General features: G+C 37.5%; 1 protein-coding gene across 1 annotated transcript; it reads right to left on the bottom strand.

The window, feature by feature from the left end:
- On the bottom strand, positions 1 to 5,379 carry LOC102313821 (leucine-rich repeat LGI family member 2). Its single transcript, XM_042228521.1, has 8 exons — positions 4,943 to 5,379; positions 4,702 to 4,773; positions 4,426 to 4,497; positions 4,146 to 4,217; positions 3,943 to 4,014; positions 3,437 to 3,606; positions 2,731 to 2,895; positions 1 to 1,887 (listed from the first exon to the last, which is right to left on the bottom strand). Exons 1-8 carry the CDS (start codon positions 5,113 to 5,115, stop codon positions 1,052 to 1,054), a joined length of 1,632 nt encoding a protein of 543 aa, XP_042084455.1. The 5' UTR covers positions 5,116 to 5,379; the 3' UTR covers positions 1 to 1,051.
- Between the last annotated feature and the right edge of the window lie 7,513 nt (positions 5,380 to 12,892).

The following is a 12,892-nucleotide window of genomic DNA, read 5'->3' as shown; positions in this document are numbered from 1 at the left end:
CGGCCCCGGATAAAGCGGAAGAAGATGGATGGATGGATATTCTGTTTTCAGGTAAGGAAGAAAACTGTGCATCATGCACTTTTATCTTTGCAGTCATAACACTTACTGCAATGAAATGGCTTCAAAATTTTTGATGGCTTCTCAGAGAAAGTGTCCATTTTTTTACTCCCCATGACTTTCTGACTAACATTCAGCATTTTACTTCCAAGCGTAAACCCTCAAAAATGCACACTTTTTTCAAATACCAAAATTTTGAGGGCTACATGTCACAGTTTTTGTAATTTTTTTGAAACTACAAAAACCGTGACATCTGTGCAATACCAATGTCGATAACGGTGGTCATTTTTTCCTTCAGACATGGCAAATTAAACAGAGTATACAACACCATACAACATGATTTGCTTTTGCCAGTGTTCATTTTGACGTGACATACAAAGTTTGTTTTGCTTGCACAGCTACACCATCAGCTGTAGGGTGTAAATGGTCACGCTTCTCACTAACTTCCTGTGTAGCGCAGGAGGGTAATAGTCTGTGATATCTTTGGCTAGTGTGGACAGTGTCTGGCTTGTTGGCTTGACAGAATTATGATAAAAGCCAAGCCTTTTTAAGGATGCATTGGTATTGCCATAACATTTTCTTAATGCAGTTGCATTGTCATATTATATTTCTGTCAGCCTTTAGTTACTTTGGTGTAACATTAACCTAGCCTTCATAATTTTCTGAATCCATATCACATTATTTGCAGAAAACTTGATTAAATTTAGTTTCAAACCAAGAACGATAAGTCTAGTTGCATAAGTACAATACACAGCATTTGACACTTCTTTGACAGCATACACTCATTATGAAGCGACTAACCAACATGCAGTACTTAACAAATTTATTTGACCACCACCATGAGGTTCATCCCACAGCTGTCCTAAATTATCAGTACTGGTAATTGCCAAGTCATTTTTAAATGTTTCTGCAAGGTTAATCCGCCAGCATTTACAATGGTCTCATAATTTTTTTTAAGCACTGTATATTTTGATCAGTACTGCTTTTGTAGTTATTATAAGCTTAAATCTACAAATATATGCTCAAAGACCATCGATTTCCCCTTGAAGCTGGAGGAGAAAATAAAACTCCTTCGGTCAGTGGTCACCACAGTAAATGACCGGGGTGACTGCACGTAAATGTCCTTGAACTTGTGAAATGTTTTTGACTCTGTATCCCAGAGGTAGATCTGTGTGAAAGAGTAATCGCTGCCAAGAGCAAGATAGTGCCTGTCTGCGAAGGTGAACGGCTGGAGGATCATCGCCCCTCGAGAGGGAAGAGGCAGCACGTCAATGAACTGCTTGTTGGTCCACTTGAGGACTTTGGAGTCACCGATGTAGCAAGCCATGGCCAGATACAAGTCACCCTCCACCCGGAAAGCTTTGACAGCCACTACATCATCAACGTTTGTGATTTCACTATGAAGTATAAACTTTAAGGTACTCCTGTTCCACAGGTAGATGATTGGTGACTGAGAGCGACTGGCTAAGATCAGGTAGGACTTACCGTCCACCTCAACATACTCAGCATCTGTATCACGAAACCATTCATGGAGAAACTGGTAGGAGTAGAAACCAGTTTCATTGCGTTCTGGTTGGTCAGTCCACTTGTAGAGAGTAGACATGCCTGCCTTGGAGCTGTCCACAATCACAAAGTACCAGTGACCTTCCATCTGAAAGACTTCAATATCATTTGGCTTCGAGATGTTGAACACCTCAATAGTTTGAAAGTTGATGAATTTGTTTTGTTGACCATCAAACTTGTAAATGTGGGAACCCCCAAAGAGCTGGGTGACTATTATTAGGACATGGTCTTCAATTAGAACCGACTTGCATCCAACAACAGACTTCCCTGTGAAGAAAAGTTGGTCATTAATAATACAACACAGAAAATGAAAGTATTAGTTGAAAATTAACATACTCTGAAGGATCTGTGAATTCTATCTGTGAATTCTATGACTTCTATGATGACAGTATTGAAATCATTATGGTCAAGCATGAAAAGACCAAAGTTCAGACCAAGACAAGACATATGACAAAGTTGGATTTTTGTTTCTTTCAGCTGTTGATGAATGTAATGGACTTTAGGGATTCTGGCCTCACTTTTTTATACAACTAGTGTTTAGTTATCAGCTAACTTTAGCATATAGCAGGCGTCGCTGTCAGGTGAGTTGGAAGATGAACCTAAGCAGTGGCTCCCCTGGTTACCTTCTTTCTTTTTATGCAGGAGGTTGCTGGGAGATGATGTTTGATCAGACATTTCCTGTCTTACTGCAATAAAGTGTTCAGTGAGGATCAGCGGGGTGCACGGTTAAAAGCTTCACACAGAGTTGGTGGAAGAACTGTATCTGATTACCCACATGTAACAGAGACTACAGCTGCTGGGGTTATTACTTTTATATACCAAAAAAGTATTTTGCACAAAAATATTCTTTAAATGTTCTTCTGTAAAGTTGGGTATTTTAAATATATGGCAACTGTCTCAAATTGTCAGATCAAGTCTCAGTTGGCCATTTGATTATCAACTCTTACTTCATTTTTCAGACCTGGAGGATGTCAGTTAGTCTATATCCATGATTTGGATGTGCAGTTAAAATGTATGCAGGACCATTCATTGATCTATTTTGGTCTTTTCATGAAATCTACTGACACTGAAAAAAAAATAACATTACCAGCTTCATGGATGTTATCAAACCTGTTATATTATCAAATTTTCTGAAGTTCAGTTCAATGTGATCCCACTCCATGACTATGCAGCTGTTGGAGTTTGGGGCGGCCATCGCTACAAAGATGTCGTCTTTGAAGGAGAAGATGTCCGCTGATATTGACTGAATGGGGATGGACTGATGACGCACAAAGTCTGTGAGATGCGGACAAAAACAGAAACTGCTGGTTTGCTGATTAAGTGAAAACACCAAAATTTACATACTCACAGCTTCAGTTACATTTCAGTGCTTTGAGAAGCCTCATTCATGTACTCAGGGCTATTAAATTTGGCTTTCAGCTTAGTAATATTTTATTTTTGAGATTGTATGTTTTTTAACAGTCATTTGCAGTGACCATAAGGTTTTGCACAAAATATTTCAGCAACTGCTGCATGGATTGTTGTGAGATTTGGAACAGGCATTTGGCTCTCAGTTTCATTCTTATATATCTGCAAATATAAACGTATTGTGTTGTGTGTGTGTGTGTGTGTGTGTGTGTGTGTGTGTGTGTGTGTGTGTGTGTGTGGTGTTTGCAAAGGTTAGTGCAGCATGTGTGGATATGTCTATGTTTTCAGGAGGAAACATGTTAGCAAACCTTGAATCTGTTTCTTTTTGAGAGCAAATGATTAATTATTCAACATTTTTATTGATTTTAGAATGACAGAAATGCCTTTCATCATGCCCTTGTTATTTCACCTGTGGAAATACATTCGCCCGGTGGAATAGGAAGGTCATTGAGCCGCTTGCTCTTCATGTCACTGGGGCCTGCGCAGAAGACATCTGATGCTGTGGCATTCGTGTTTTTCAGCCATGTCATCAGCCACTTGTTCTCACAGCCACACTGGAAAGAGTTGCCTCGCAGATCTCTGATGCATCACAGAGGGAATGATCAACAACAAAGGATTAAGACAAGAGAGAAAAATGACTGGAAAACAGATAGATAGATAGATAGATAGATAGATAGATAGATAGATAGATATCATACCACTCAGAGGATTTAATGCTGAACACTGCCAAGTGCAGTCTGAGTCAGCTTCAGTTAGAAAAACACACACACAGCACACACACACACACACACACACACACACACACACCACACACACACACTCTAAACACACACACACACACACACACACTCTCTCTTTCTCTCTCTCTTAAACACACCCACATACACACTGCTGACACAACAACTGCTTACTCACATTTCCAGCAAGGAATCCAAGTCAAAAAAGAGATCCCTCGGCAGAAACCTTATCTTGTTATTTGCAAGGGAGCTAAACCAGAAACACAAAGAATGAGAAGGAAAAAAAAACAACACAATTTTGTTTTGTTTTTTTCACTTTAACTGTGAAATGTTGCCGTTGCGGCTGTCATGATTAGGAGAGAAGATGACAGCAAAACTTACAGATAAGTCAACCCTCGTAGACCACGAAAGGCATTTTTGGTGATGGTTTCTATCTTGTTCCCTTCAATGAACCTGTTCCATGAATAGTAACAGAACAGATTTGTCAATGACGAGAGACAGATAAATATATTTTGTCATGTCTGAAAAGCACATGTGCACTGTTTATTATTTTTGATTTTCTGCTCCACTGGTGTGGGCATTGGGTATTGGGATAAGTTTAAAAGTTGTTGGTGACTGAGATTTTTTTAGATTAAGAAAGAATTTGTTTAATAATACTCACAAATATTCTAGATGAGGCAGACCAGAGAAAGCATCATCTTTGATTGCAGTCAAAGAATTTGCATTAAGAAGCCTGTAAAGGTAAAAAACAACAACAAAAAAAGCTCTACAGCTTAAAATATTAAAACTTTCCTTTAAAAAACAACTTTTAGTTGTCTGGTTTCCAGTATAAAGCAACCAAAAACAACTTAACCAATAATAAATCCGTGTGTCTTATTTGTTTGGGTGTGACTGCTCTAAGACGTCAATAATCACCAAGTAATCAGTGGGTACTTACAGCAGCTGAAGAGAAGGCATAAGTGAAAACATCCCCTCTGTAATTTCCGCAATTGATCCATTAACCATGCTCCTGTTGAGTGAAACACATTAGGGACATGTTAACAGTCTGTACCAGACACGTCAGGCACGAAATCCCACTACAGGCAGTCAATTATTCTTCTGAATGCGGTATTAATATTATCTTGTGACTCACTGACGGATTTTAATAACCCTCTTCATAGCCAAAGAAATGTACTTACAGGGAGTTGATCTCTTTCGGTATAGTGTGGGGGATCTGTGAAGTGCCGACGCAGATGATGGTCTCCTTTGTGCAGGAGCATCCTGAAGGGCATTTGAAATTCTTTTTCGATTCAGCTGCAACATAAATGCACAGGAGCGCGAATCCGGTCAGCCACTGCTTAGCAAGTGTCATGATGCTTCGTAGACATTAAAAACAGCGACTGAACGCGAGGTCTGAGCGTGTCGTTTGTGTATCCGCTGGGCTACATCAGAATGCAGCACTACAGTGGAAAGCCCTGACACAGGCTGATACGGCTGCAGCTGCGTCCTGGAGGGCTGCTGCTTTGGTGTCGGACGTCAGTGATCAGAGGTGATTTGTGTCGAAAGACTTCAAGGCAGCGTTTGTGTATATATGCATTTAATAAGTGCTCGACTTAAAGACGCATTCAAAGTGGGGCAATCAATAGAAAACACAAACAGACCTCGGTTTTTCAGCACCATGGAGAGTATTAATACTGTCATAATAGTTGCCCGCGTCTGTCGTGGATTTCATCACGTGATACATTCTGCATAACTATGCAGAAAGTACCAAATCCAATGAAAATAGCCTAATAAAGTCCCTCCACATACCAGGAAGAGATTTAATTGCACTTTTTAACCTGGTAGTTGAATTATCCTCTCAGCTGTAGTTACCAACTGGTACAGAGGCATTTCAGAGGCTCAATTCATTTCCTATATTAAAAAAGAAACAGAAAAGTCATCAGTTCACCAAATGCACCCTCCTGGTGATTTAAAAAAAAAAAAAATAAATTTGTTATTATTATTAATATTATTCTCATAAGCTTTATTTAAAAAGTCTGAGACTAAAAGTCTGTTTTTAATAATAAGTTAACAAAAAAAGAAATACTAAAAGTCAAAAATCAGGGTAAAATTAAAATAAATCACAGTAACAAATGGAAGTTTGTTTATCTTATTAAAATGAACTAAACTCCACCCGGGAGGAAAGGCAAGTGACTTTATAACTAATTTTTGCTAATATAGTTCTGACTCTGGAGAGCAAAGGGATGAAAAAAAAAACAAGCAAAAAATAAAAAAGTAAAGTATGGTGAGACGTCAGGCCATGAACCAATTTATGAATTTCAGCCTTCTAACTGTTCAAGATTGCTGTATGTGATTGTTTTCTACAAGTACATCATGGTGGATTTGAAATATTATCTTGATCATGTTAGTTTGTAGGAGCTTTTTTTTTTAAATTTGCCTTATTATAAGTTTTCTTCTTTTATTGTTTTTTTTTTTCTTGGAGTATTTTCATGACCCCATGTAATCCTAATATTTACTTTGTTAGTTGTTTTTAAGTTACTTAGGTGAGTCTCTTTGGTTTCAGTGACTTTTCCCACATATCTTGAGTGCTAATAGGGTAAGTAAGACTTACAGACCCCTGTCATGTTACACACACAATGCCTGACCTTTAATATTAAGTTTATAGGACAAAAGGCAGTACAAAGCTTTAACATGAGAAGATAAATTTTTTTAATCATGTTTTCTTTTTTCAGAAATAAACAAAGTGTGATTTGCCTAAGGGTAACCAGACTTTTGTTTACCAGTCAGTAGTGTAGTGTGTCAGTTCAGATAGTGCACCACTAGAGGGAAGCTGCTGATAAAGAAAGAGGAACGACACTGTGGCAACTGTTTTGCTAACATGGGGGGAAAGCATCTGTCGTGCTGCTATAGTTGCTCTGTTTAATTTTTGATATTTTTAAAATCCAAAATGTCATAGAAAGTGTTAATTTTATTTTCAATTCAATTCTATTTTATTTATATAGCGCCAAATCACAACAAAAGTCACCTCAAGGCGCTTCATAGGTACAGAGAAAAACCCAACAATCATATGACCCCCTATGAGGAAGCACTTTGACGACAGTGGGAAGGAAAAACTCCCTTTTATCAGGAAGAAACCTCCGGCAGAACCAGGCTCAGGGAGGGGCGGCCATCTGCTGTGACCGGTTGGGGTAAGAGAAGGAAAACAGGATGAAAGACATGCTGTGGAAGAGAGACAAAGGTTAATAACACATATGATTCAATGCAGAGAGGTCTAATAACACATACTGAGTGAGAAAGGTGACTGGAAAGAAAAAACTCAATGCATCATGGGAATCCCCGGCAGCCTACGTCTATTGCAGCATAACTAAGGGAGGATTCAGGGTCACCTGGTCCAGCCCTAACTATATGCTTTAGCAAAAAGGAAAGTTTTAAGCCTAATCTTAAAAGTAGAGATAGTGTCTGTCTCCCGAATCCAAACTGGAAGCTGGTTCCACAGAAGAGGGGCCTGAAAACTGAAGGCTCTCCCTCCCATTCTACTTTTAAATACTCTAGGAACAACAAGTAGTTCTGCAGAGCGAGAGCGAAGTGCTCTAATAGGGTGATATGGTACTACAAGCTCATTAAGATAAGATGGGCCTGATTATTTGAGACCTTGTATGTGAGGAGCAGGATTTTGAATTCAATTCTGGATTTAACAGGAAGCCAATGAAGGGAAGCCAAAACAGGAGAAATCTGCTCTCTCTTTCTAGTCCCTGTCAGCACTCTTGCTGCACTAATTATTTGGGTTGGTGAAGTAAAAACTAACACAGTATCAGGTTTGTAAAGTTTGTTCATTCATTCTTGTTTCTGTCTTGAGTGAAAATGACTTCAAAGTTTTCAAAATGAGTTTTTTAACAGAAGGTTTTGAGAATTTCTGAGAACTGTGATTGCCCTGAATCTTTATTTACTATTTCATATTCTTCTCCTCATTTTTTCTTTACAACCATCTGATTTAAAATATACACATTTTATTAGGTACACCTGTTCTTCTGCTCCTTAACACAAATATCTAATCAGTAGCAGCTCAATGCATTTAGGTATGCAAACGTGGTCAAGATGACCTGCTGAAGTTCAAAACAAACATCAGAATGGGGAAGAAAGGTGATTTGAGAGCCTTTGAACAACTCATTACAACCAAGGTATGTAGAAAAGCATTTCTGAAGACAGAAGACTTCAAGCCCTGAAGCAGATGAACACGCCACATGCTGAGGCTACAAGTTACACTGCATCACCAAAACTGGGAAACACAAGACTGAAAAAAAAATCACCTCGTTTGATAGTGTTGCTGACCATGTCCATCCACAGGTACCCATCTTCTGATGGCTGCTTTCAGCAGGATAACATGTCATGTTATAAAGCTCAGATCATCTAAACTTGGTTTGCTAAACATAAGAATGAGTTCAAAGTCACCAGATCTCAATCCAGTAAAGCAGCTGTTGGATGTGGTGGTAGTGTGATGCAATCAGGTCAATATGGAACAAAATATCTGCAGAATGTTTAAAGCACCATGTTGAATCTTTGACCAGAAGACTTCATCCAAGGTGTACCTAATTAAATGACTGGTGAGTATATATCTGCTGTCCTCTAATTAAAGATACTCTAATGCTTTAATTGTTAAATGTATAGTTAAATACATTTAACATACAGTTAAACTGATTGTAGGCTTATTATACCAGTTATTAGGTTTAGGGGCTAATTGCCTCGTCACATATTGCTTTTTTACTTTAATAAATGAAATCGTAATTTCAAAATTGCATTCTTTGTCTGATATTAAATGTGTGATGATCTGAAACATGCAAGGGTGACAAATACGTTTTGACAACACTGCATTTAATGAAGTAGTCAATAACAGTTATCACATCATTACATTAAGAGACATAAACCAAGATTGTCCATCGTATGCTGCTACTTATAACAATTCATTATGATTTTTATTATAGACACTGCTCTTCAAAAGTTTTTTCAGCCGCAGGTTTGTGTCATTATTCATGAAAAGGAGCACAACAATAGGGCTATAAGTTGTCCCACCAGGTCCTAACAAGGTGCCGACCTTTGCTGGTAGCCCAGCAGTCTGGCAGCATGAGTGAAACCGAATAGCCATTGCCAGAAGGGAGCAACCGTACATGTCTGCCATTGCTGGCATAATTCACGACAGCTCTGACTCTTGCATTGCTGTTTTTAGGCTAGAGTACTCCTAAACACTCAGGACCACCAGATGATACGGAGCAAACATCTCTTAGTTATTTAATCTAAACAATGATTAAGATGGAATTAGAGAACTGGAAATACAAGTTGAGAGATGCATTTTTATATTTCATTTATTTTTACGTGTGTTTTAATCTACACAAACATGAAGGGGTGTCTGAGTTTTGGGAACCCCAGCATACTAAAAACATCATTATTTGTTCATATTTTGGATATCTCTGCAACTTGAATACAACAAATTGCACTTTTTTTTTCCACTTGGTAACTTAAAGTGCTGGCACGTAATGACTTATCCAAAAGAATCACTGTTAAAAACAAATGAAATGTTAAAAACAGCTTTGTCTTCTTTTATCCTCGTTCACAGGCATGTAACTGGTTGTGTCAGATGAAGGATGAAACATTTTCTGACAGACACAAAGAGATCACAGAAATGGACAACTTTTTCTCTTTTGACTCATATCAGGCAAAAATGCCACTTCAGGGGAGTGAACAGATTTTGATCCTGAAGAGAACAAAGTGGGACAAAGTAATAAATGCACGTATTGAGAGACAGCAGAGATAGTCCTATTAAAGTGGGATTTGTTTTGTATTGTTTTCTCTCTACTGACATATAATCTTACAATCAAAAACATTTTGTAAAGAAAATTAGTGCCACTTCATAATGTCTACTAATAAAAAATAGTATGTCAGAATATAACTACTGCCAACATTTTTTTAACCTAGTAAATACTAAAACAAGTATAAAAAATACCTTTGATGTTAATAATGTTATTACAATACATTACTGAATATACATAACAATACATAAAAAAAAATTATACATAAAAATTACCATTTTTCAACCTCGGTTTTATTGATAACATTAGTAGAAATAACCGAATAGCTTGTTTTCTGTTGTTATGCCTTTATAATAAAGCACTTTAATTGGAAGTTGGTGATACATGTTGCAAAGTTTGTTTTTTAAAATATGTTTTGTGATCAACTTTTTTTCATTTTTACAAAAATATGTCACCTTCCCAATTGTGATATTTTTTCTTTTCTTTTCTTTTCTTTTCTTTTCTTTTCTTTTCTTTTCTTTTCTTTTCTTTTCTTTTCTTTTCTTTTCTTTTCCTCCTTTGGGAGTCAAATCTCTTTTGTGGGAGACCTGGCCAAGAAAGTACACCATTACAAATTCACATAAAATACAAAACAAAGATGGGAGAAATGAAGCAAATGTAATTTACCCAGTAAGACTTTGTAAATAAAAGTGATGTACCACTGCTGTTGTTTCTTTAGATTTCAAGAGGGCCAGCAAACCAATTAAGAAGTCACTTAGTGACTTGTACTGAACAATGAGTTACATAAAGAACTGTGATACTCAGAGTCTTGAATAAAGTGTAGAAGAGAGAGGATGCATGTAAGTGATGTCACTATAATGAGGAAGGAAACCCTTACAAGTTTTTTCTTAACTGCTAAATTAAGGTAGGCCATATTTTGATAATAAACCCAGTATGACCTTTACCTGCTATAATCTATATGTAAAGGGAAGTCTATCATTCACCTGAGATCTGGGAGTTATATTTAGTTATTTAGATACTGGTAAACACACTCATCCAACCTATTCACCGGCAATGACACTGTCAGAGTGATCACTTTTCCTCTTTAAGTAAATTGTCAATATCACTGGTTTAGGGTAACTCTCTAATCCATAACATCCTCTAAACTAACTTCCATACAACACTTGCAAATCCAAAGGTGACCTTTTAACCTTTGAACCATGAAACCTTTGAAGGATAGGGAACTTAACCTAGAAAAGTGCGGTGTCTGGCTGGTGACTGCTTCACAGCAGGTGTTCAGGCTCTCTGACTTCTCCTGTTCCCACTTAGAAGCTGCAGAGGGCTCAGCAGTGAGTGTCAGAAGGTCACCAGTACGGCCGCATGGTACCTAAAACATAAACATGTCACGACAGCATGCTGTGTACCAGTTTGTGTTAAATACGAGCAATATACATCACACAAATTCTCGTGTTTAAAATGGATTTTGTGTGAGAGTGATGTTGTGGTTGTGCCACGTTTATTTTAGTAAATGATTGTACAAATAAGAGCAGCATGTTGTAATGTTTTATGAAAAAAAAAAAGAGCTGCACATCTCACCTCATCACTTTATGTATTTTGCCTACCATTTTCAAGTTGTTGATTTTAGATTAAGTTGTTTTCCTATGGAGCATAAAAACTTGTGGTGCAGTTGCGTGGAGATTTGTTAGATTGCATTTTAATTCATGTCATTTATTGTATTATAACCAGAGTGGAACAGCCTCTAGAAATGACAATAATGCACTGGTAAAGTGATGCATTGTTCTTTGCAAATACTGCTAAACTGCAAAAAAAAAATGCAAAAAAAAATGCAGATGCCATATTAACAGCAAACTACTGTGTACTCTTACAGTGTAATATAGTATAATTTCTGCCCCATTTCCACTTAGGGCAATCGTGGATCTCACTCTGTTGCTTGACTTTAACCATAACTCACTGACAAATCAGGTCCCACAACTTCATTTATGACACAAGAAACACAAAGTATGGTTAAAATATTTTGGAAACCTGACAAAGCCATTGCTTTAGTTATCTCCAGTTCCACACTGGTGAGCACAAACAGTCATAGAAATGGAAATGTTTAGCTCAAGCCATTAATTTAGGTAAGAAATTACAAAAAGAAAAATTTTTGCTATGACAGTAGCATTTGGATGATTAAATACTGGATATTGATGTAAATCAACAAACAGTTTACATTGCTAAAACAATAACAGTCAAACCACTGACAGTATTATAGTGCAAATATTATATTCTACACAGCACAGTGTTGTATTATCTGTACAGTATAAAATGCTACTATATTAATGTAGAGTGAGGGTTTGTTCAGCTTACCTTTCCCTGTGAAAAGGTTCTTGTCAGTGCGGTGCACGTATTGGGTTTCAATCCCCTCTGTTCTACATCAACATTTGAGGTGTGAGGGTGAAAATTAGGCTCGAAAAAAGTCTTCGCATGGACCGTTCAAGACTTTGATTAATGGTGCTCATGATTTAGCACCTGCTGTTTTAATGTGGCCAGTGTAAGAAACTGATCTCAACTTGCTTGCATGAGCAGCGTCCCCATTTTAAATAGCTACCTAAATTTATCAGCTTTGTGGAGTTCACTTCAACCTGCGTGTGTTATGAAATGCTTAATAGCTCACATTTGAGTTATATGAAGGGGGGCGAGGAAGAGGTGGGGGTTGGGTCAATCATATGTGATATGTCTCTCTGAATGACATTCATTACACGTGTTTAGTAATCATTAGTGAAATTATGGGTTATTTTCATTTTTTATTTCTCATTCTTTTGCGCTAATGAATTGTGACCCTTAATCCATTCATCTATCAGGCGAATGCGTCAACAACAGCAATGGGAGAAGATCTCAGTTTATCTATATGCTACTTGAACTCTAGACCGCTGATGTTATTTTACTAATATCACCAGTTGAGGTGAAGCTATACTACTTTATATACAATTATATTTTACTCCAGGTGTTCCCAAACTGTAAAGCATAGTCCATCGAATCCCAAAATGCATTTTAGTACACCCCTTAAATAAATATGCTAAAGTTGTTTTCACCGCTGCCCTACACCACATTAGTGGCACCGAGAGCAGAAGTGGGATTTGAGGGTGACAAAAGCTTTATGCCAGTGGCCTCTGTCCTTGATATTGCTGTCAGTGTGCCCTCCATATGCAGCAACTGTCGGCCCACCCCCTCCTAGCTGCATACCACCAAACTGGGGCCGAGTCCAGAAACAACACTTGTGTCTTCAACACTTAGACAGACTTCTCATAACTATATTATTATTATTATTATTATTATTATTATTATTATTATTATTATTATTATTATTAT

Source organism: Haplochromis burtoni, unplaced genomic scaffold, assembly GCF_018398535.1.
Source record: "Haplochromis burtoni strain Fernald_Lab_line unplaced genomic scaffold, NCSU_Asbu1 Contig_328, whole genome shotgun sequence".
In the NCBI taxonomy this organism is placed as follows: Eukaryota; Metazoa; Chordata; class Actinopteri; order Cichliformes; family Cichlidae; genus Haplochromis; species Haplochromis burtoni.
This window is presented reverse-complemented; position numbering and strand designations above follow the sequence as displayed.

Excerpts from the sequence above, each read along its gene's own strand:
- LOC102313821 (XM_042228521.1), bottom strand. The coding sequence starts at position 5,115 with ATGACACTTGCTAAGCAGTGGCTGACCGGATTCGCGCTCCTGTGCATT. Across the intron at positions 4,218-4,425 it reads CTGCCTCATCTAGAATATTT|GTTCATTGAAGGGAACAAGA; the intron begins GTGAGTATTATT and ends TTCATGGAACAG. Across the intron at positions 3,607-3,942 it reads TTGGATTCCTTGCTGGAAAT|AGATCTGCGAGGCAACTCTT; the intron begins GTGAGTAAGCAG and ends GTGATGCATCAG.